This window comes from Manacus vitellinus, unplaced genomic scaffold, assembly GCF_001715985.3.
Source record: "Manacus vitellinus isolate BGI_N305 unplaced genomic scaffold, ASM171598v3 scaffold_0_pilon, whole genome shotgun sequence".
In the NCBI taxonomy this organism is placed as follows: Eukaryota; Metazoa; Chordata; class Aves; order Passeriformes; family Pipridae; genus Manacus; species Manacus vitellinus.
The window spans coordinates 20,950,649-20,972,030 of record NW_021938789.1 but is presented as its reverse complement, the minus strand read 5'-3'; the positions used below and the strand labels follow the sequence as shown (position 1 = coordinate 20,972,030).

The following is a 21,382-nucleotide window of genomic DNA, read 5'->3' as shown; positions in this document are numbered from 1 at the left end:
TCTAATGTGCTATATGTATACATGGGTGTTTCTGTTAAATACCTGTTAAATACTGTGAAGGCTTTGCCTTTAGTGAATGTAGTGAACCTCAGGACCCTGGTAACCCTCCAGTGTTTTCTAAGAGGTTTTTCAGACAAGCAGCCAGAACCTGCAAACCTTCCCTGAGTTTGTGAAGTCTCCTTCTACTCTGATAGCAGAAAATTCCTCAGCCAAACATTCAACTCCATAATGGTTGTTTTATTTTTGGTATCTCTTGGGTTTTTTTTCTTTGATATGTAAAGTTGGTTTCATTCTGGGAGGGGTAAGAATTTCTCTTTTGGTTTGTATTTATTCTTCTGAATCACTAACATTTATTGATTTCTGTCCATTACCTCTCTCCATTTTTTATAACTATGAAGTACTTTCAGGTAAATTTTGGAAACAAGGAGTATTTGAAGAACATACTCAATTGTGATAACCAACTTAAAACTAAAAGGAAGTTTAATCTGATTTTTAATAGGCAATTTTGCACAGGAAGCTGCAAGAATCCAAACAGTCCTGTCCCTAGGCAATCACTATTGCCAGGCACGCATATGCCTCATGAGGAAATTGTCCTTCCAGTGCTCTTTCACTTTATGTCCAGTTTAAGCTGTTATTCTTAACTGTTACCAGTTAAGAAGGTTATTAAGTACTCTCCCCACATGGGATTTTCTCGTGTATTGTATTTTTCAGAATACAATGCAGCCAGTTTTACGTATGATTTCAAGAATACATTTTAGAGCACATGAGCTATTAGGTACACTTTTAAGACTTCTTTTAGGACATCATTCCTGCCCAACCTCCACGTGAAAAGCACATCATGCAGCAGCAAAGCCCAATCCTCTGGTTTGTCAGGCAGGAGTGGGAGAATAGTCTGGTGAAAGGGGCTTCAAGTAGCCAAGACTTCTGGAAGCTGAAAGCTTTTTTGGACTCAAGAAAATAAACCATGACTTATGCTTACTATTAAATTGAGATGCCAAAGTCATGTAAAAGGAGGAAGTTTAATGGTGATCTCACAAGCTGTTGATTTCATAAGTACTCAGGTGTCATATCACCATTTAGGATACTCTAAAACTATTATGTTTCACTGTGAAAAAAACAAAGCAAAACGAAACAGAAATTAAAGACAAAATACAAAATAAAATTCATGTTTCCATTCCTTGCTTTAGAAAGCTTATCCTTAAAGAAGGGCATTGCATTTTTAATTTCAGAGAAAGTGGAACAATTTTTTCAGTATTCCTAGAGGAACACCCCCCCAACTGACATTTTCAGGATAACTTTTTCTTGCAAAATTATTTTTGATTGATGAAAGTACCTTTTTTATTTGTTTAATTTTCTTCTTGCTAATATTAGAATTTATTTATATACTTACATAAGCATCATAGTATTAAAATCAAAGCAGATAAGCAGGGCTTTTCATTCCAACATGGTCAAAATAGATCTTGTCACTTCTTCTTTAAAGAGCAAGATTTCATTTCCACAAAAAATATTTTCAATTCATGGGACAGCCTCCAGCACCATGTGTCATACACTGGGCTCCTCACTACAAGAAAGACAAGGACCTACTGGAGAAGGTCTAATGGAGAGCTAGAAGAATGATTAGGGGTCTGGAGCATCTCTCATGAGGAAAGATTGAGGAAGCTGTGCATGTTTAGTCTAGAGAAGACTGAGAGGGGATCTCATTAGTGCATCAAAATAGCTCAAAGGCAGGTGTCAAAAGGATGGTGCCAGACTGTTTTTTGGTGGTGCCCAGCAACAGGATGAGGAGCAATGGCCATAAACTAAAACATACGAAATTTCACCTCAACACGAGGAAGAACTTTACATTGAGGGTGGCAGAGCACTGGAACAGGCTGCCCAGGGAGGTCACAGAGTCTCCCTGTCTGGAGACATTCCAACCCCCCCCGGACAAGTTCCTGTGTCACCTGCTGTAGGTGACCCTGCCTCGGCAGGGGGTCGGACCACATGATCTCCAGAGGTCCCTTCCAACCCTAATGGTTCTGTTAACTTCATTAACAAATACCCTTGCTAAAAAAGCGTGAAGAACTTCATTCAGGAAATACGAGAACGCGGAACCTTCTCGACGCGCTCGCTGTTCGCCTGCTGGAACAGACCACGGCAGGGCGAGAACGGCTCACGTAGTAGGAGGTGCTGGCAGGGCCGAGGGGCCGGGGCGTGAGGGGAGCCAAGCGGGGCACTGCGGGCTGGTCCCTGCGGCCGGCGGCCGGGAGGTGGCGGTGGAGCACGGCAGCGAGGCCGGGAGGTGGCGGTGGGTCGGCGCTGCTCCAGGGAAGCCGAGGCGGGGCCGCGGGGCGTAGCCGGTCCCCGCCCGGGCGTGTGCTCCGACGCAGCCGAAAACCCCCTTTGCAAGTCTTTCCGGGGCTGGCTGGGCCGGGCCATCTTCCTTTCGCTTTCTCTGGCGGCCGGAGAAAGGTAAGCGCTGCTTGGGACCGGTGGAGCCGCTATCCTCCTGCTTTCTCTGCCGGAGGGGCTGAGCTCCGCGGGGCCAGATTTCTCCGGCGTCGCGGCGGGGGCAGGCCGGGGTGTGTCTCTCGACAGCCGGCCCGGGGCAGGCGACGGCTCATGTGGGGCATTTCCTGCCAGCGCCGGGCCCCTCGCCCCTTGTCCCAGCGCCGGGGACGGGCCCCCTCAGTTCAGAAAGGACATTGAGGTGCTGCAGCGTGTCCAAAGAAGGGGAACGAGGCTGGTGAGGGGACTCGAGCACAAGCCCTGTGAGGAGCGGCTGAGCGAGCTTAGATCGTTCAACCTGGAGAAGAGGAGGCTCAGGGGAGACCTTATCACTCTCTACAACTACCTGAAAGGAGACTGCAGCCAGGTGGGGCTTGGCCTCTTCTCCCAGGCAACTAGTGACAGGACAAGAGGAAATGGCCTCAACTGCGCCAGGAGAGGTTTAGGTTGGACATCAGGAAGAAAGGAAAATAAAGTTTGTCGGTAGGCTGAAAGTACCCCACAAATCACTAGAGATCTGAATGCGTAGGCAGTGGTCAAATAAGTAACGAAACACAACAGTACAATGGAAATTTTGTTTCAAGACTCCTGTGGTGTAGTTGAATGTCAACACTGAATTACTTCTATGAGCTTTAGGAGAAATGCAAGATGATGGCGTGAGAGGTAAGAGAAAGGAAGGTCTGATGAAGTTACAAACTTGACAGTTTTGTACTTATAGATGTTCCTATCATATAAAATTTAATTGTGTTTCAAGGAAAACCAAGAGAGTATAATAGCGGAGAGATTTTGCTCCTTAAATAGAAAAGTAAGCTTAAACATTGTTATGGAAAATTAATGCTTCTCATATACTTTAGTTCCTTTATTTTTAGTTCCTTTATTTCTCCACAGAAAGGGTGATTAGATATTGGAATGGACTGCCCAGGGAGGTGGCTGAGTCACCATCCCTGGAGGTGTTTAAGGAAGGACTGGACGGGGCACTTGGTGCCGTGGTCTAGTTGATATGTTGGTGATCAGTCAAAGGTTGGACTCGATGATCTCAGAGGTCTTTTCCAACCTAAATGATTCTGTGATGCAGTGAAAGCAATACCCTGTGCTGGCTGGGTGTGCTGTACCCACGGTGAGGGCACTGAGCAGCTGCTGTGGAGGCACGGCCAGACAAATGTGGAGCGTTCCTCTGCTCCCTGCTGTGGGCACAGGTGCTGGTAGGGAGCTTTTCGTTGAAGACCTAGTGCAGCTGCTCTGTAGACTCTCATTGAAATAAGAGCCTGGATTTAAAACAAAGAGCCAGTTCAGAGGGGTGTGAAACATCATGGTGAATCTCCCCCATTCTTCACAACGGACACAGTCCTCAAAGCACCTTTCTGAAGTCCTAATGAGTTGTCTCAGTGATGAGTGGTGCTTGCCTTGGGCAGATGTCCAGTGTTCACTGCAGATCACAGTCTGCTGCAGGGACCAGTTAACACGCAGTTTTGGCTCCCACCTTCTCTCCCAAGTAACCCTATTATGTCATCACCATTCCTGTTTGGAAGGAGGGGTCTTGTTGTAAATGGAGTATGTGAAGTTGACAATTCTCACACTTGAAAAACTTAGCTATCTTCTTGGATACTGCTTCTTTATCATCCAGTTAGAAGTATTGAAACCATGAGATCTTTCAGGAGCCTGATATTAGCCTTTGCTTCTGTAGATGAATAAATGATCCATAGGTATTTCAGTTAAACAGAAGAATAACATCTTTGAGAATTCTTCTTAAGGCAGCTAAGAGAATATACAGTTAATTGTTACACTAAGAATTACATATGTACTTTGAGAAAACAGTAATAAGTATTACAGAAAATTACAAGAAAGCTACATTTCTTTAGTAGGTTAATGCAAATAAAGTTATTTTTTGGGATGACGGTTGTCTTTCCGAGACATAGGGCCTCAAAATGCTGGAACACTTTTACATTCCTCAGTCTACTAAGTCTGAATATTAATAATTCAGTTACATAGTATTTTGATGACCTTAACTTTGTCTCTTTGTTTCATTCTTGCCAGTGTAGCTTTCAGCTTTCATCCCATGTGGGAGATGTACCAGGAGGCTGCTTAAAGGGCTAAATATTTTTGAGATTCTTTGTTATGTTGAGGCAGTAGTGTACTTGAATAACTTATGATTCAGGAGAAATGTATGCTGAAGACAATACAGGAGGTAAATGGCAAGCTGCAATTTTTTATAATCTTAGTTTATACTCCTTTGTTTTTTTCTTTTGGTTTATTTTATTTATTTTTCTCCAGTGACTCAGCTTTTTTATCCTTGTGAAAAAGATAAGCACTTTAAATCTATTGCAGCAGTTAGAAACTGTTTCCAGTGATTATTTTTATGCAACCATCTACACAAGTAGGTTTTGTGAGTAGATAAGAAAGCAAATAAGAATAAAAAAATTTGATTGATCTTTGGTTGACACAAACCTCTTTAAAGTTTTATGCATTTTTCTCATCTTCTATGTCCTTTTTTGCATTAAGTGACGAGAGACTGATGGAAATTAAATTGCTTTCAGATTGAGGCAGACAACGTAGAGCTGTGAGCTTTCCTGATATTATGTCTATTTTCAAACCTAAGTTTTTTCAAAGACACAGTGGTCACTGTCATTTTTGCAAGTATCTGAGAATAAAGTGAAAATTGGTGTGAATGCAATAGTCAATTATGACTTTTTTTTGACCAAGGGGAGAGAGGAGGTAGTGTTGCTTCTGTTCCATTATTTAAGCTTTGCTGTCTGAATATATAGCGTGTGTGAAGCAGACATTGTTTGAACTTTATAGCTGTGTACCTGACTCCAAGATAAGTGCAGAAAGTGGTTTATATGGTAGTATTATGAATGCAAAAAAAAAATTAGGTTATTAAATTGTTGCCTATCTTTTCTGTTTAACTCTACCCGTCACAGTCACTTTAGCCTTGCTCAGTGCCACCATTCTCAGAGAGTACTTTTGGGAAAGCAGCAGTGCCCTATATGTTGATAAATAAAATGCCAGACCATGCAGCAAAGTGCTAGGTAAAAATCACAGTTTAGAAATAAATGGGATTCCTTCTTGCTTTTCCCTAGTATCCCAATTCTCAGGCACAGAAGATTGCAACTCTAAAACTCTTTGGAATCTATTTACACTTCTAGATTAATTTTTTTAAGGGTGTTTGTAACTGGATAGTGTTTTTTGGAAAAATGCAAATATGGTTTGCAGTAAGCTTGCTTTGTGGGTCCCATGTAATCCAGACTTTAGATGACAGCAGTGAGGATTGAAGCAGTGCAGTAATTCTGGACAGCACACTAAAGAAGCTATTTTTTTGACCTGCAATAAAAATTAGAAAGGTTTTAGATGACTTGCTCACATTTATTCTCATTTCTCTATCACTGAGCATGCTGTGTTAGGTCATGATTCAGCGTGTTTGAGTTGGGTTACACAGAACTCTGTGTTGCTGATAAGTGATACACTGTGCTGTGAACTGCATATCAGGTGACTGGATGTTCTCTGCTATCAAAAATACACTCCTTTCAACTTGGTCATTTTTATTTCTAGATGAACATTGAACTTACAGTATCAGTATGATAGTTTGTTCTTTTACCTTTGTACATAGCAGAAAGAGGAAGTAGCCGAGCATAAAACGCGGAGCTTTTGGTGAACAAGGAGTACAAGGAAAGAGACAATGTCTTCTGAAGCAGTCCAAGAGAACAGTCAGACATCTCCAATAAAGCAATCTAAATGGGTAAGCTGGGTTCCCTCCCTTTTATTTTGATTCTATTGCTAGTGAATAACTGGGATTTTGCCTCAATTGCTTTTATTGAAGACAGAAACAGATGTCTGTTAGGTTAAACATATAAATGAAGAGAAGAAGGGCTATGTGTTATTTTTCCAGGTTCACTATGCTCAGAGGGATAGGAGTTGTGAGTCTTAAGGTTAAGGCCCTGATTTATGCTATGTTAGTTAAACTAGTTATGAACTGGAAGAGCCATAGTGCGTGAGTACAGGGCCAGTATAACCCATCCCCATCAAGTTGTGCATGTGTGTGTCTGAGTATTCAGAAAGGGAGAAGGGAACAGTACTGCACAAAAATCTGCCCTCCAGCTGTACAGAAGATGAGCATTTTCCTCCAATGGAGAAATCGAGTAATTTAAATGTGGTATGACCTTGTTGCTAATCAGTCTTTACCAGAGGGCAGCGAAAGTGGGGTTTTTTTCTTTTCTGCAAGGAAAGGGGACCTTGGAGTCATGAGTGACAGCAAGGCAGCAAGGGCTGGGACCTCAGAGATAAGGAGTGCAGTCCCACAGTACCCAAAATAGAGGAGGAGAGCAGATCCAATGATGTTGACCGGGGACAGCCTACAGTCAGTTCAGTGATTGGCAGGCCATTCCATAGGAATAAGGCAAGTCTTATGGTACGCCAGAAGATGAAGTTAGCAAGGCAAGGTAAGGATCTTCATGGTAAAGGGCCAGGTACAGGCCCTACAACACAGTTAGGGTAAGGGCCTGTGCTTATATGCAGCTCCTGAGCCAAAGGGCAGAGGCCTTGGGCAAAGCTTCTTGCAGCTCTTTCTCCCAGCTTTGCTGTTTTCACAGCAACCTGATTCAGTGTTACACAACTGTGCCATGTTAGGGCTGACTTTAAACCCAAGCAACTAAATCCCTGGCAGGGTGTGTATGGAGGCAGAAAGATTGCAAAGCCTGTTGGTGCACGTAGGGCCCTGACACTCATTTCCTTACCTTTCACTCAGCCTGTTTGGACTTTACTCTGTTTGCTGTGACTTTGCTCTGAAACCAGTTTGGAGGGGTTCTCTACGGTCTGGGGTGGAGTCACTTCTGTACTGTTTATCCAAGCAGAACTACCATTAACTTCCGTAGGAGCAGTGCTTGAAGAAGGACTGAGATATTAATTAGCTAAAATATGAAACCCGTGGTTGTGGCCAATAAATGCGTTTCATTATTATGGTTACAAAATCATGGATCAGTCAGGCATAAAATGAGATAGAATCTTGTAAGAGACGAATGTGCCCTTTTTCCCAAGGCACTGCTTGTTCTGTGATGTTTGCTTTCAGGAAAAAGTGTGTTTGTAGATGTGATGTTTTTACAGAAAAATGTTAACATTTCAATTAATTTTTACTTAATGACAACTCCTTTTTTCCCTAGCTTTTCTTGCTGAGCACATCACAAGATATGAAATATCCCTTGGGTCAGTTGGGGTCCACTGTCCCAGCTGTGTCCCCTCCCAAATTCTTGTGCACCCCCAGCCCATTTGCTGGTGGGGCAGCCTGAGAAACAGAAAAGGTCTTCGCTCTGCGTAAGCATTGCTCAGCAGTAGCTAAGACAACCCTGTATTACCAACACTGATTTGGTCAAATCCAAAACCTAGCACCATACCAGTTACTATGGAGAAAATAAACTCTTTCCTAGTCCAAACCAGTACACCCATATGTTTCAGATGTCCAGTAATGATACTGCAACTGCTAACACTCATAACCGAGTCTTTTCTTAAAGAAAAATAATCTACTTCTATCTGCATGTCAATACCCTGGATGGCAGAATGCAGGAGAGAATACTGGCACTTTTTTCTCACAATCAAAATGGGGAAAAAAAGAGCTACTGTTAACCTAAAAGGAGTCTGTTGGTGAGCTAATTATTATAAGGGTGAAGCCAGTGTAATTGAGTTCAGTTAATGCCGTGAATACATTTAAACTGCTCAGAAAGTTCTGCAAGTGGGGAATCTGGTGGAGTTTATGCTGACCCTCTTCTGAATACTTGGAAAATCTGCTATTACTGAACTTCAGTTGACTTCTGTATGGGGCAGAATTTCATTTTTGGAAACTGCCACTCTGCCTTTATTTCCTGTCATTTCTTTCCCAGAAAGATGAGGTAGCTCATGAGAATGAAATGACTAGCAGAAATAAAGCAATATGCTTCTGGGGTAAGCAGCAGCTGAGCTATTTTAGGAAAACAGACCAACAGGGTGAGTGGTTTTAACATAAAACCTGTGTAGTTCTTTCTGTGTCTGTATTGGGGTATCAAGTATTTCATCACACTGCCTAGAACAGAATAAGGAGTTTTGCTTGGTTGGTTGTTTTTTGCATTGTATTGTATTTGGGTTTTTTAAAATAATTTATCTTCTTTATTTTTTTTTCTTCCTGTGCAATTAAGTTCAGTAAACTAATCCAGGTTTATGCTTTCAGCCAATGTTCTTTTGCCCCACCTCCCAAATTCAAGATGCTGGAGAATTTGCAAGGATCCGTAAGGAATGCAAACAGGAAAGTTTCTGGTACAGAGGTGGGTGATCCAAAGTTATTCTTACCCCACTGAGAATGACTTCTTGATGTACATATGCAAAACTGACTGCAAAATGCTTTTTTGTCAGAATATTGTTGTGGGCTAACTCTGTTAGGTTAAGTTAAGCGTTGTGTTATTATAGAGTTAATTGAATTATTTGCATAATCATTGTAAGTAAGGGTGGTTGAATTAAACTCTTGTTTAATATGAACTTTCTTTAGCAATTGTAGAGTTAATTCTATTCTTGAGGTCCATTAATACAACCACCTTAGGAATGTTTTACTTTGTTATGTACTTATTCTTACCTTTGAATGGAAAGCAGGCATGGCTATGTGTCTTGGATTTGTGACATTCTTCAGGTATTAGGACATCTGAAAGATTAGTTACTCAGTGTTTTAGTGCCTTTTAAGTCCACCACGTCAGTTTGTATCTAAATTACATATTTTCTGAATGGAGAATATTGAAAAGGATTTCAGCATTTCATCAGCGCTGCTGACATTTCTAGTGCTGCAGTAGTGAGAGGAGTTATTCAGATTATGGAAACTGTTATTTAATAAGTATACATAATGCATTAGCTCCAGATGTTACAACATGGCTGATGTCTGGCACTGTGTGAGCACATTCTTGCTTTGAAGAGAATGTAATCTGAATGAACATATGTAATAAGTGATTAGGACAGTAGGCAAAGTTAATGTAATGTGTTTAACATTAGAAACATATAAAACATGTAACATATAAGAGAGTAAAGTATTTACCAAATACAAATTTTGGCTGATACCAGCTACTCACCTCCTTTTTATTTTCACAGCTCTTCCTTTGTCTCTCGGGAGCATGCTTGTCACCCAGGGGCTAATCTCAAAAGGTAAAGATAAAAAAGTACATTATTAAAGTGCTGTTTTTCCAAATCAATATTCCTCTTACTCATCACCATCATTGTTAGAGTGATTTGATCATTATATATGCATTGCCACAGTCATTCTTTTGAAAGAGCATGAGCTGAAAACTGAATTTGCAAATCCAAAGACTGGTGGCTGGATTCTGTCACCGTGATCACATGCATTTGAGTAGAGTCTTTGCTGGGGCAAATTGTAGGACAGGTACAGCCTGAGCAGAGGCATCAGAATCAGTACTGTAGCTCTAACTGTTGGCTTATTTGAAAAATGCTGGCAATATTCTTACAGTGACCGTGCACCAATATGACTACAAAAAAAAGTCTGAATACTTCTCTGTCTTTAGCGCGGTTCCAATCACGGCCGGCAGGGGGCGCTGTCGGGTCGCTGGAGGTGCAGAGCTGCAGTGCTCGGTGTGTCCTGCAGGGGGCGCTGTTGGATCACTGGTGGTCACCACGCGGGGAGGGGTCTGGGGGTTGGTCTCGGGTCGCGGGAGGAGCCGAAAAGAAAAATGGGGACCCTTCCCCCAATGGGAGAAGGGGGAAAGGAAAACAGTCCACCCCCACGGAACTCACTGTTGAGATGGTGTCTCAAGGCTCCTCCTTTTCTCCAAGAGAGCACGCAACTCTCCGATGAAAACCTGGAACTCACTGCTGAGATGGTGTCTCAAGGCTCCTCCTTTTCTCCAAGTGAGCACGCAACTCTCCGATGGAAACCCAGTAGGTCCCGGCTGGAGTCACGAGGCCACGTGCGAGCCGACCGAGGCTGGAGGTCAGGCCTCACCAGGACAAAAAGCCAGAAAGACTGGCTTCCAGGCCTTTTCTCCAAAAATGCCCGCACAAAGACCCCCATCTCGGTCCCATAGAGAGAACCCAGCAAAACTGCCCTCTCCCTTCCGAGAAGAGCCCAGCAAACCCCTCCCCCAAAACTCCTCCCCTCTCCCCCCAGCCTCTGATGGGCCATCAGTTAGGAAGGTTCTTTTGTAAAGCTAATCGCCCCTCCCCTTTCCATTCAAACTCAATCTTTCCTACAGTGGAGGCAGGGGGAAGAAAAATTCCCCCCCTCGGATTTCTAACCTATAACACTGTTGGCTTATTTGAAAAATGCTGGCAATGTTTTTACAGTGACCATGTACCAATATGACTACAGCTTTGATGCAAAGGGACAGGGAATACTGCCAAAATGAGGAGATGGAGAGCTTATTATAGTGATGGCTTGTGATCTGCAGACTAACACAAAAGATAATTGTATTCTGTTTATGTGGTGGATGAACCTGGTTCTACACATGGCACCTTGAGTTTCCCTGCTGGGGGTCTTGGCTACTTATAAGTTTGAGGTTAGCGTTTGGGTAAAGAGCGAAGGGCATCCACCCTGAAGAATGCTAAGATGGAAATATCCCACAGGAGCAAGTAAGACAGTCCTTCAGCCTGCATCAGCAGCTGGTTACAGCAGGAGAAGAAAAAAATCGTAGGACCTGAAGCAAGAAGCAGGGCTATTAAAGATGGGTGGTAGGAGACAGCAAATGGAGGTGGTGGAAGTGGCTCATCCATTTCTCACTGTGTGTGGTTGCAAGCCCCTTGTTTTGTTGCAGCCACTTAACCTAAAATCTCAGCAATACCGCAAGAGGCTGACGTGGGTTCCCTATTGCATCCTTAATGTATGAGCTTGTAGGCAGACAAGGGAGGGAAGGAGCAAGGGAGAGAATGTCAGAGAAGGCAAAGGATTATATTAAAAAAAGGTTGAGCAGTGATAGGAAGTGCTCTGGGGTTGTTTCAGTAGCTACACCCTCTGGCACCTGGTACTCTTCTCAGTTTCTGTTCATTGTACTTGAATGTTTCTGATTAGCTGTGAGATAACAAATGGCCTTATTAAATAATCATTACTGTGTGTCAACAATTGGAGGGGAGGGTTGATTAGAAACAAACAACACTTTTGTTCCTCCTGCCCCGAGAGACCCAGTTTAAAATTACATAGATGCCAGTGTGCAAAGGCCCTTGTGCTTAACATAGGCTGAATGCTCCTCTGTCTGAAGACTCCTTTTTTATGGCTGCACACAGTACCCTGCCTCTAGAAGAAACTGGAGCTTCTAAGCCTCATTATTACTGTCTGAATGCACATAACAGTGCAACCAGTGTTCACTTCCCTTCCCTTTGCCATGGTAATCTTGCTGTGTGGAGCCCTCTTCCACAGCATGGCACTCCTCTACCAGATACATAGCTCTCGAAGGAATACTGGTTCTACCTCCTCAGGTTAACTGGGGGAAGATGGATTTTGGTGAAAAAGCTAAAGATAATTTTTTTATTTTCTAGTTTGGCACACTGCTCTTCTCTGAAAGGCCAAAATGTGTGATCTTTCCTCTCCAGAGGAGCAGGCTGGCTACCAGTGGTACAGTTTTAATCCATAGCCACAGAAAACTACTGAAGAACGGTCTTGTCATACTTATTGCAGCACAGGGAGCTGGATCCTGAGTAAGGGATTTAATTTCACTATTATATTTTCAGGGTTGGTTTGTGCTGAACCATAGGCCACCACCATCTCTTTCTCCTGCAGTGCTACAGGTGTCAGCAGTGGCAGATGTGCTGTTTTCATGTTATTTTACGCTCTGAACTCCTGCCTGAACTGAATCCTGCAAAGTCCAGATCCTTTTCCCCCTGTGACTCTAGGACTGCCTCAAAACACATGCACTAGGAACTAGTGGAATGGAAAGTGCCCTGATGTTCTGAAATCTGAGTTAGTGGCCTTCTAAGGTTTTCATACAGTCTTCATCTTGAGCAATGCAAAAGCTCGTAGGAGGAATACTGCCTTGGTTTTTAGTGCTGGTGAGTTCCTCAAGTGAATAAGTTTGCTGACTATTTCCTTTTATTGTAGGCATTTTCTCAGCAAGCCCAAGATTTGGTCCATATCCCAAGATGGCAAGTAAGTTGTACCCAATTCTGAAAGGAAAGCTTATTTACAGGCAATATGCAGACCATAGATGCATCTCTCTGAATTTCTTTCCAAACTCTTCCTCTTTTGGAATTTATGAGATGTTACCCCAGCACTTTAGGAAATCAGAATTCTAATGTGTTTAAAAATAAATGTATGAAACAAGACTATTTAAATGTAAACACTTCCAATAGCAGCTTATATGTACTTAATACAACCTTTAAAATTCCTAAAAACTCCAGTCTCAGCTTTGCTTTATAAATTATGTCGGCCTCATTGATCAGCCGTGCTTAGCACAGCTTATGGTATTAAGGCATCATGTTACTATAATATATAAAATAGTATGTTCCTTTTCATGTGCTCATTTGGTTGATCTCAGCTGTCTAATTCATAAACATGGATTGATAAAGAAAACAAATAAAAGCATGGAAATTGTACTGTACAGTGATGTGGCTCTTAGATAGCAAGAAATTAAATTGATTCCTTCTTCAGCAGAAACTCAGCAGGAACTTGAGAATGTTGAAGTAGTCTTTTATTCTGACTCTGTAAGGAGTGAAAGCCACAATGTGATAGTATGGCAGACTGATGTTCTAGCTTCTTAGAAGTCCAGAGGAGTCGGTGTTAAAAGTATGATCATTAGAAAGAAACAATGGTGTGCAAACAAGGGCAATTAGTGCTGACATTGTGAATTAATTTTACTGTGGGCTGTCTCCACAATCTGTTCTTCTAAATATTATACCCTATATGCAGGAATATTATACCCTTTTCCTGTATGCATTGTTTTGGACCAGTTGCTATCTCTCCCACTAGGTAGCCAGTTTTCAGTAGTTGTTGAAATCATGCCTGTAATCCCTGTATAACTTCACATGTGTTTGTGACATGTTTTAAGAAGGCATGTGACATGCAATGTGTCATGTGATTAAAATGAGCTAATAGCAGACTCCTGATTTAAGCCCTTGTGTTAACAATGTTTTGTTATCTCTCTTTATAGTTGCTGGTGTCTTAGGTTTTGCTATTGGAAAGATATCATACTTTGGAGAATGCCAAAAAAAGTTTGAGAAAAGTGGTATTGCACCATTTGGTCCACAACGAAAAAGGTTTGTTCTTATTTAAAGTATTAATCCTAGATCAAAATAGTCTAAAACACAGTAAAAATTATATGCAGCAAGACTTGGAATTTAAATTCTGTGATCAGGTCATGAGGTACTACTCAAAGTCTTAGGCTATATATGGCAATATTAGAAACTACTATACATTCTTCAGAAAATGCAAATTAAACTCAGTGTTATTAGGATATGATTTAAATGAAATTACTGTACTTTAATGTATGATGTGACAACAGTTATTAGTTCTCTTTTCATCTAGTATCGTACTACTAAGGTTATCCATGTTATCACTTCAGCTTTTTGAGTCTTCCTTTAGACCAGCAGGCCAAATATGCTTACTGATTTTTTTACAGTGTCCTTGTATTTAACAACAATTTCAGTCTCAACCCATATTCCAACCTCCTCCTCTGTGGCTTTGCCTAACTTCATCCTGTCATACCAAATCATGAAAAGCACAAACTGCAAGGGTATTTTTTTCTACTTTGCAACCCTAACCGTAGGATAGATCTCAATGGTTGACTTCTGTCACCTGCTACCTCCATATTTTAGTCATTGTTCACATAAAGTGCTCCTTCCCATCAAATCAGTCTCTGACTTCCTTCCAAGCTCCTCCTTCAACTGCCTGTACTACTTTGCATTCTCAGTACGGCTTCTGGTATGCACCTTTCACATGCAAAATACATTTCCAAAGATCCTATCCACAAAATCATTCACCTCTGTCTTTCCACATCTTTTCCCCAGACCAGCATGAGCTTTTATGCTTATAAAAACGCCTGACTGATAGTGGGAAGCTTCTTCACTGTTCATCTATTTCTCTACTTGCATTTTCCCCCCACGTAACAAAGCTATTACTTTCCTCACTTGGCATTGCACAAAATGGCTATTCATCCCTCTTTTGTGTTAGACATCTTGCTCCTTGCTTGGTTTGCTCATAAGTACAATGGCAAGGACTGCCTTTTCCTGCACAGAAAATCCTGTTATATTTTGGCAATTGCTGGAAGGGGATTAACACTAATTAATAGGGTTTTATTGGCTGGTTTATTTAGATGTCATCTTTTGCAGTTTATGTCCCATAAAGCGGTTACAAAAGCTGGGGAATATAGGCAGGAGATTACTTTGTCAAGAACTTTTGCCTTTGTGCTATTTGGTTGTATTAGAAGTCGTCCAGCAACATTCTTCAATATTTTGTTTGCTTTCAATATTTTAGGCACTGTCATCATGCTTGCAAGGAATGTAAAGCTAAAGGGGGATCGAGTGAGAAAGAAGGTTCAATTCCTTCAGCATCTTAGTCCAGGTAGGCAACCTTGAAATTTAAAATAAATTCTCATGTTATTTTCCATGTTGAGTGGTATTCTTCTTTGAAACCTTTAAACAATATAGTGAAAATCATGGATTTTAATAATGGATTAAAATCTGAGTATTACTTAAGGAAATATTATTTATTCTGTGGTTTCTAATTAAATTTGTTTCTTAACTTTTAGCTTACATACATTTCATGCTAGTTTTAAATCCCCCATTTCTGAGGAATTTTTGCTTTAGCTGTAGCAGGGTATTGCTTATTCACCTAAGTGGAATTAATTTGGACAACTGCTTGTATGAAAACAAATATAACTCCTCTTAATTTCAAACTTTTTTTTCTTTTTTTTTCAAACCTTTTTACTTAAGAATCAAATAAATATGGATGTTTAAAAGCGCATTGAAATATTCAGAACTAAAAGCAGACAAGTTGGGTGTGGGTTTGTTTATTTGAGGGGGGTGGAGGTGGGGTTTTTGCATCCAGTAGTATAGTTTGGCTAGAGCTTTAGTGGGGTAGTATAAAAGTGGTGGGGAAAGGGACACTGCTCATGTGGTGTTCTCACCCCAGAAAGGGAAAGTTCCCTTTGCGAAAAAGGAGGATTTAGAGGGTGCAAGGTAGAGGCACTTGTACTCTGTCTATGAAAAACAGGCCAGCAGCTGGGCTTTTTAAGAACATTTTCACACTTTCTGCTTGTGGTGAGTTGGCCTACATTTCTCACAGGCAGGTGAATGTGTGAAAGTGTTTGCAAATAGCTTGGCTGCCTGCGAGAGAGGAGAGCAGAGGGCTTGTTTGAAATCTTGCCATGTTAGTTTGTGTAGCTCGGAACAGAAGTCTGATGCAGCAATTGTTGGATTGAGTCTGGCATATATTATGTAGGAATTTAGTCAAGGATATTGATAATGGTCCCTTTCTTAATCTAAAGTGCTTGCCTGCAGACAGCCTATAACGAGGAGTATCCTATCAGAACCTGTTTACTTACCCAGAAGAGAGATTTAGATGGATTTTTACTATGCAGCAATACATTATGGCAGTGAGGATTGTCCTGAAAGAAGCCATTAGAATAAAGTCCTGGTTTTAAACAATTTTGTTACTGCTTGAGCGTTTTATATCAAGTGCTGCAAGTGCTCAGCCACTGGCAGAAAATGCAGTTTGGCTTAGCCTCACCTAAAAGGGTTGCTGCCAAAAGGGGCAGCATGTCTTTTGTGCCAGCTGTAGAGATCATGAAGCAAATTGGTGTGCCAGATCAGCTCACTGCTCCATGTGAGGGAAGGGGTAAAAAAGCCCCCAAACCTTTCTGAAAGGTTTCTTGCTAGTGCCAGTGTGAAGGAGGGAGTGAGCCAGACTTAGATAACTGTGAATGAATGATACCCTCAATCCATCAGCAGTTGTGAACCTAATTAAGCCCTTGCATTACTGTGCTGATTAAGTGCTTTTGAAGATTTTCTCTTAGATAAATGCTTATGTAGGCCACTGTCCTCACCTGTTTCAAAAAGGGAGCCCAAAGCATATTTCATTGAAGACAGTCACATACTGGCAATTACCTGTGTAGTGGAATCAAATGTATATGGTGGGAATTATCTCTGCTGTTTGTCAGAGCTGCACCTTGCTGAACCTTAACTCCAAACATATTTTCTTTTTCAACCTTCCACTGTGAGCTGACAATATTTATCTCGTGTATGAGTACCAATTAGCTGTTAGATAAATTGCAGATTGTCTCAAATACAAAGGAGTATTGCAGCTGTAAGAGGGGAAGAATGCAGGATGCCACAGGCCCCTCTCTTTGTTTTCCTCCTGGAATTTCTGCTGTGGAACCTGTTTCCTGTTCCAGCTCACATGTTCATCAGAGACCTTGATTGCTGCACTTTTTAACAGCAACTTAGGTTTTCTTGTTTGGTTTTTAAAAGGGCTTGAAAGCTTAGTCAGAAACTTAGTCCAAAACCAAATGTAAGGCAAGTGTATTTCTTTGAAGTTTTAATTGCTGGAAGGAAAGAGCCATTATATTTGGGCCAGTTTGGTATTTTGAATTTGCCAGAAATCAGTTTTGATGGACAGGTTTTAGAAACTTAGGAAAATAAATACTGTAAGCATTGTGTTGTTTTCTGTATTGTTAAACCTCTTTTATGTTCAAGTAAAAATTCTTAATTTATCATGCTGTGCTCTAAAAAGGTACAGAGACCCTACTGAGCACATCTTGCCACTATCCATGCTAAGCATATGGTACAAGCTCTGGCAATGCCTAGGAGGACCACCCAGATAAAATTATACTCATGTTTATGCGTCCAAAGGTAATGTCATTTATCCTCAGGGACTTCGGAGCATTCTCAGAGAAATCACCAAGAAGCTGCACATATCTCATTGAAAGCAAGGTGCCATTCAGCTAAATAATGGGTCCTTTTATTCCATTTACAGATGTGGTGAAGACGATAAAGATCTTATGGACCAGCTTCTTTCAAGGCACTTTTCTGTAGAGAAGAAATAATAATTTGGTGATTCTATGACTTTGATTTGGTGTAAATTGACTTACTTCAAGTAGTTGCATATTGTAAAATAGTTCTATTCATGCTAAATACCAGTTTCTTGTAATGCACTTTTTGAAATACACTCCTCTCTTCTCAACATGATCTGGTTTATTTTCCTCTCTTCGGTGCAATTTAGCTCTCAGTGCTGAAAAATTAAATTTGTCTATTGTACTTAGGTTGTAGCAAGACTTTAAGTAGCAAGCCAAATGCCATATGTTGGAATGTTTGCCACCTATGTCAAACAGAAAGAGCACAAGGCTGTTTAAATGATTTGCAGAGTTAAGCAGTTATCCAGTCTCTGAGCTACTCCTTGGTTAGGGAGTTCAGGGTATTGTCACACTGCAGTAACTGTCCTGAACCAACTTCTAATAGGCTAGTTTTACACAAAGGTCCACTTTGCCAGGGATACCAAAAGCACGTGCCACATTCATGAACACAATATTTTGGAACAATTTATGGTCTGTACACAATCTGAGGCCACCAGATGTTGATGAAAAAAGACACCTAGATGGCACGTGCGCTCTACGAACAGCAGGACACACAAACCTCCATGGAACATCTCAGGAAATCAAAAGCAGACACTTTCCCCAAACACAGTGATGGTACTCACATGAAAATCAAGTGCACACCAATGAAAAGTTTGGGCTTCACTGTCAGTTGATGAAGACTGTCTTTCATGGGGTTCTTCTGTTTGCTTTATACAATGCCTTTTATGCTATACCTGTGATTAGTGCCCCTCTTTTGAACTAGCTTCTTTGTGCATCCTTACCTGAATCCAAAGAGATTCTGCAAGCAGGATATATAGCATGGAAGAGTATAAAGTAACTATGGTTACTACACACAAGAGACATTCTGGATTTAACAAAACTATTAGACTGAATACTCAACTCCCTGACAAAGCACTTGGGTAGACTTTCCTAGGCAGACGGACACAAGGCAGAAGAAGGGTTAGACTGACTAGACTCCATTTTCTTTTTTTTCCTATAAGATTTTATACTTTTCCACTTGGTGTTTGGCCTCTTGAATTCTTGAGCTACTAAGAACTCCTGTCTCAACAGGGACTTTAATTTTACACTTATTACTTTTCTACAGAATTTTTCCACAGCTCTTTCTCAGCCACTGGAGTCAGGGATGCACAGCGATGCTGTGTCCCAGCTGATGCTGTGTATAGGCAGGTAAGCCTTGGAGAGCCTTGCACAGGGATTCCAGGGAGAGGGGTTACACAACCACAGAGAAGTCACCTCCTTTGTGAAAATAATGTAATTGTCATGAGTGTACTGTGATAGCCAGCAAAACTTGTATGGTGACATGTCTTAGCTACTTTCCCTTCATCTGACATCTGCTGTCAAAATAAGAGCAAGAAGCTGCACCGAGGTTAGTTATGCCTGGGTTATCTGAGGTAAACCATTCCTACATCCAGGTGATGCCAAGGAGAGTGATGCATGTGACAGAGGACCTTTCATGTCAGATTCTGTGTGCTCAGGCATATCACAGTTTAGTTGAAGTCCACATACTTGTTAAAATCAGGAAACAAAATACATCCTTCAGCTGTAATACATAAAGTAAGTAGCTGCATGGAAGCCTCAATGTGCTTTATGAAATTATGACTGGAAAAATTATGACTAGTCAAAGAGGAAAGCTATGGCTACATTAGCCTCAAACAACTGCAATAGACTTCTTATCTTTGAGAATGTTTGTATTAGCTGTTTGAAATCAGTTTACAAATAGAGTAGTCACTCCAAATTAAAAAAAAATAAATGTTGTGTTTTAGAAGAGAAAGCAATTGTAGGTTGAAAAGAGCACATTCCTGTTTAAACCATTAGTAGCTGGACTCTAGGCAAGCCAGCTGGTCTATAATTCTCTCTTAAAAATGGAAATCAAGGGGAGATGAAAGCTTAGTATCTGAGTTTTTATAAATCCCTATCAAAAACAAGATCTGGGGCTTATTACATTTTGAGAGAAGAGTGACAGAACAGGGCATGCTATCAAATGGCAGGTAATGGGAAGGAAGCTCTGGGATGGACTGGTAAGAAGGGAGTGGGGCAGGATTTATGACAGCAGCATGCTGGACCAGGCCAAGTGGGGAGTATGAAGAGGCAGCTGGCTTGGGTGCCACTCTGGTACCTCTGACAGCAACGCTAATTTGGGAGCAGCAGCCTCTTCCTCATGACCATTGCTACCAGTGAAAGAGCTGCTGGTAAGTTGTCCCACTTGCCCAACTTGCTTTTGGCATCACACACAGAAACTCCATTTGAGAGAGCCAAAAAAAAAAGGATCCAGCTTCTGACATCAGTATTGCAGTCGTTCCACATTCTGGAAATCCAATGCCACTTTGGAGTCTTGGTTCTGGTTTTTTTTTTCAGAGTAAAGCCCTCAAGAAAATTAGATTCTCAGGAAATAAATGAGACTCTTCTCAAGGCCAGTTAAAAATCTAGAAGGCTCGAGAAGCCTTCTGGAGTCATGCTAGGGGACATCTGGTCAACATATTAACAGATAATCTGATGAAGGAAAACACGAGTGTTCCTTGATGACAAAATTACAGAGCTGGGGGAAAAACCTCCATACTGAGAGGCTGACTAATAAGCTTCATAGTCATGGGGAAAAATACTAACTGCATCATACAGTTGGTTTTAAATTACTCTGACTTTCTCAGTACAGAGATCTGGGAGTTATTTTGCGTAGTTGCATGACATAAGATCAGTGGGCTATGACAGCCAAAAGGCAAGTAGAACATTAACAACTCCTGAGAAAAAAGTGGGAGAAAAAATAGACTTACAGTACAGAGCAATTCTATGGCATGCTTTCATCTTGAATATTATGGTGCTTCCAATGCAGCTCAGAAAGTGTGCAACAGAGCTGAGAGACAGAAAAAGGAGAAATACAAATTAGAATGATCAGAGATACAAAGTGGTTTCTTCAAAAGGGATTAGGTAATTCACTTTCCAGGCTGAAAACACCTCAAGATGAGGAATACAATATCTGTAACCATGTGAAAGATGAATAGGGAACAAGTAATTGCTGGTTTTGTAAAATCAGAACTAATCAGCACTCAGGGAAATCAGGGAAAGATTTAAAGCAAACAGAAAAGAAACTCATCTTTATACAGCACAGCTACATTGGGGGGATTCTAGACACAAGATATGGTAGAAGCAAACAAAACAGTTCCAGAAGGCACAACCTACACAGAGACTTGGTGGCTGTGAAACACCTACATTTGTGCAATCCAAACCTTTGTGTCAGGAAACTTCTCAGCTCTGATCAGAGAAGGACAGGAGGGTGCCCTGGTGAAGGATCTCCTTCTAGAAGGATCACTAGGCAGCCTGGGAGACAGGGTGACCATTATGGTGATTCTTACAACTATTGAAAAAACATGTTAAGAGCCTTGCCACTTGAACTAAACTCCACCTAGCTCATACCTGGAAATGGAAAATCATGTGCAGAGAGCACAAGATTCAAGATTCCTGAGAAAACACACCTTTTAATTATTTTAATTACGGTATAGTGACTTTCTCTGTAGATGAAGGGTAAAAAAGTACCAAAGGTGGGAATGGATGTTTTTCCCATTGTCTTTGACATACAGACTGTTTGAGAGCAATGGCACTTCCAACTTGTTGCATAGAAAAACCCCACTTACCTAAACTTTTAAGTGTTACTTCTCGCTTCTGTGCATTTTGAGCATTCTGCAGCATCGCTCTGTTGTTCAGGCACATTGGCAAGCTCAGGTATTTCCGAGCAGGAAACACCTTTTAAGAAGTCCTCCCAGAGGCACATTTTAAATCTGCCTTTCCCTTGGCTAGCTGGAGCCTGAGGTCAGACATGGTTGGGCTGGACATGCCCCAGCTACACTATTGCATCTCTAGGACTTCAAAATACAAAT

At 41.3% G+C, this 21,382-nt stretch overlaps 1 protein-coding gene across 8 annotated transcripts; it reads left to right on the top strand.

The window, feature by feature from the left end:
• The first annotated feature begins 2,397 nt into the window (after nucleotides 1-2,397).
• Nucleotides 2,398-17,604, top strand: OCIAD2 (OCIA domain containing 2). Of its 8 annotated transcripts, none has more exons than XM_018068998.2 (8): nucleotides 2,398-2,451; nucleotides 6,095-6,220; nucleotides 8,675-8,768; nucleotides 9,577-9,630; nucleotides 12,527-12,574; nucleotides 13,575-13,680; nucleotides 14,897-14,983; nucleotides 17,396-17,604. In XM_018068998.2, the coding sequence occupies exons 2-7, from the start codon at nucleotides 6,161-6,163 to the stop codon at nucleotides 14,976-14,978; spliced, it is 444 nt and encodes a 147-aa protein (XP_017924487.1). In that variant the 5' UTR covers nucleotides 2,398-2,451; nucleotides 6,095-6,160; the 3' UTR covers nucleotides 14,979-14,983; nucleotides 17,396-17,604. The 8 variants fall into 8 exon arrangements, with proteins under 8 accessions (XP_017924487.1, XP_017924483.1, XP_017924528.1 ...); XM_018068994.2 differs by having other exon boundaries at nucleotides 2,407-2,451; nucleotides 6,092-6,220; XM_018069039.1 differs by lacking the exon at nucleotides 2,398-2,451 and adding an exon at nucleotides 2,538-2,561.
• The last annotated feature ends 3,778 nt before the right edge of the window (nucleotides 17,605-21,382 follow it).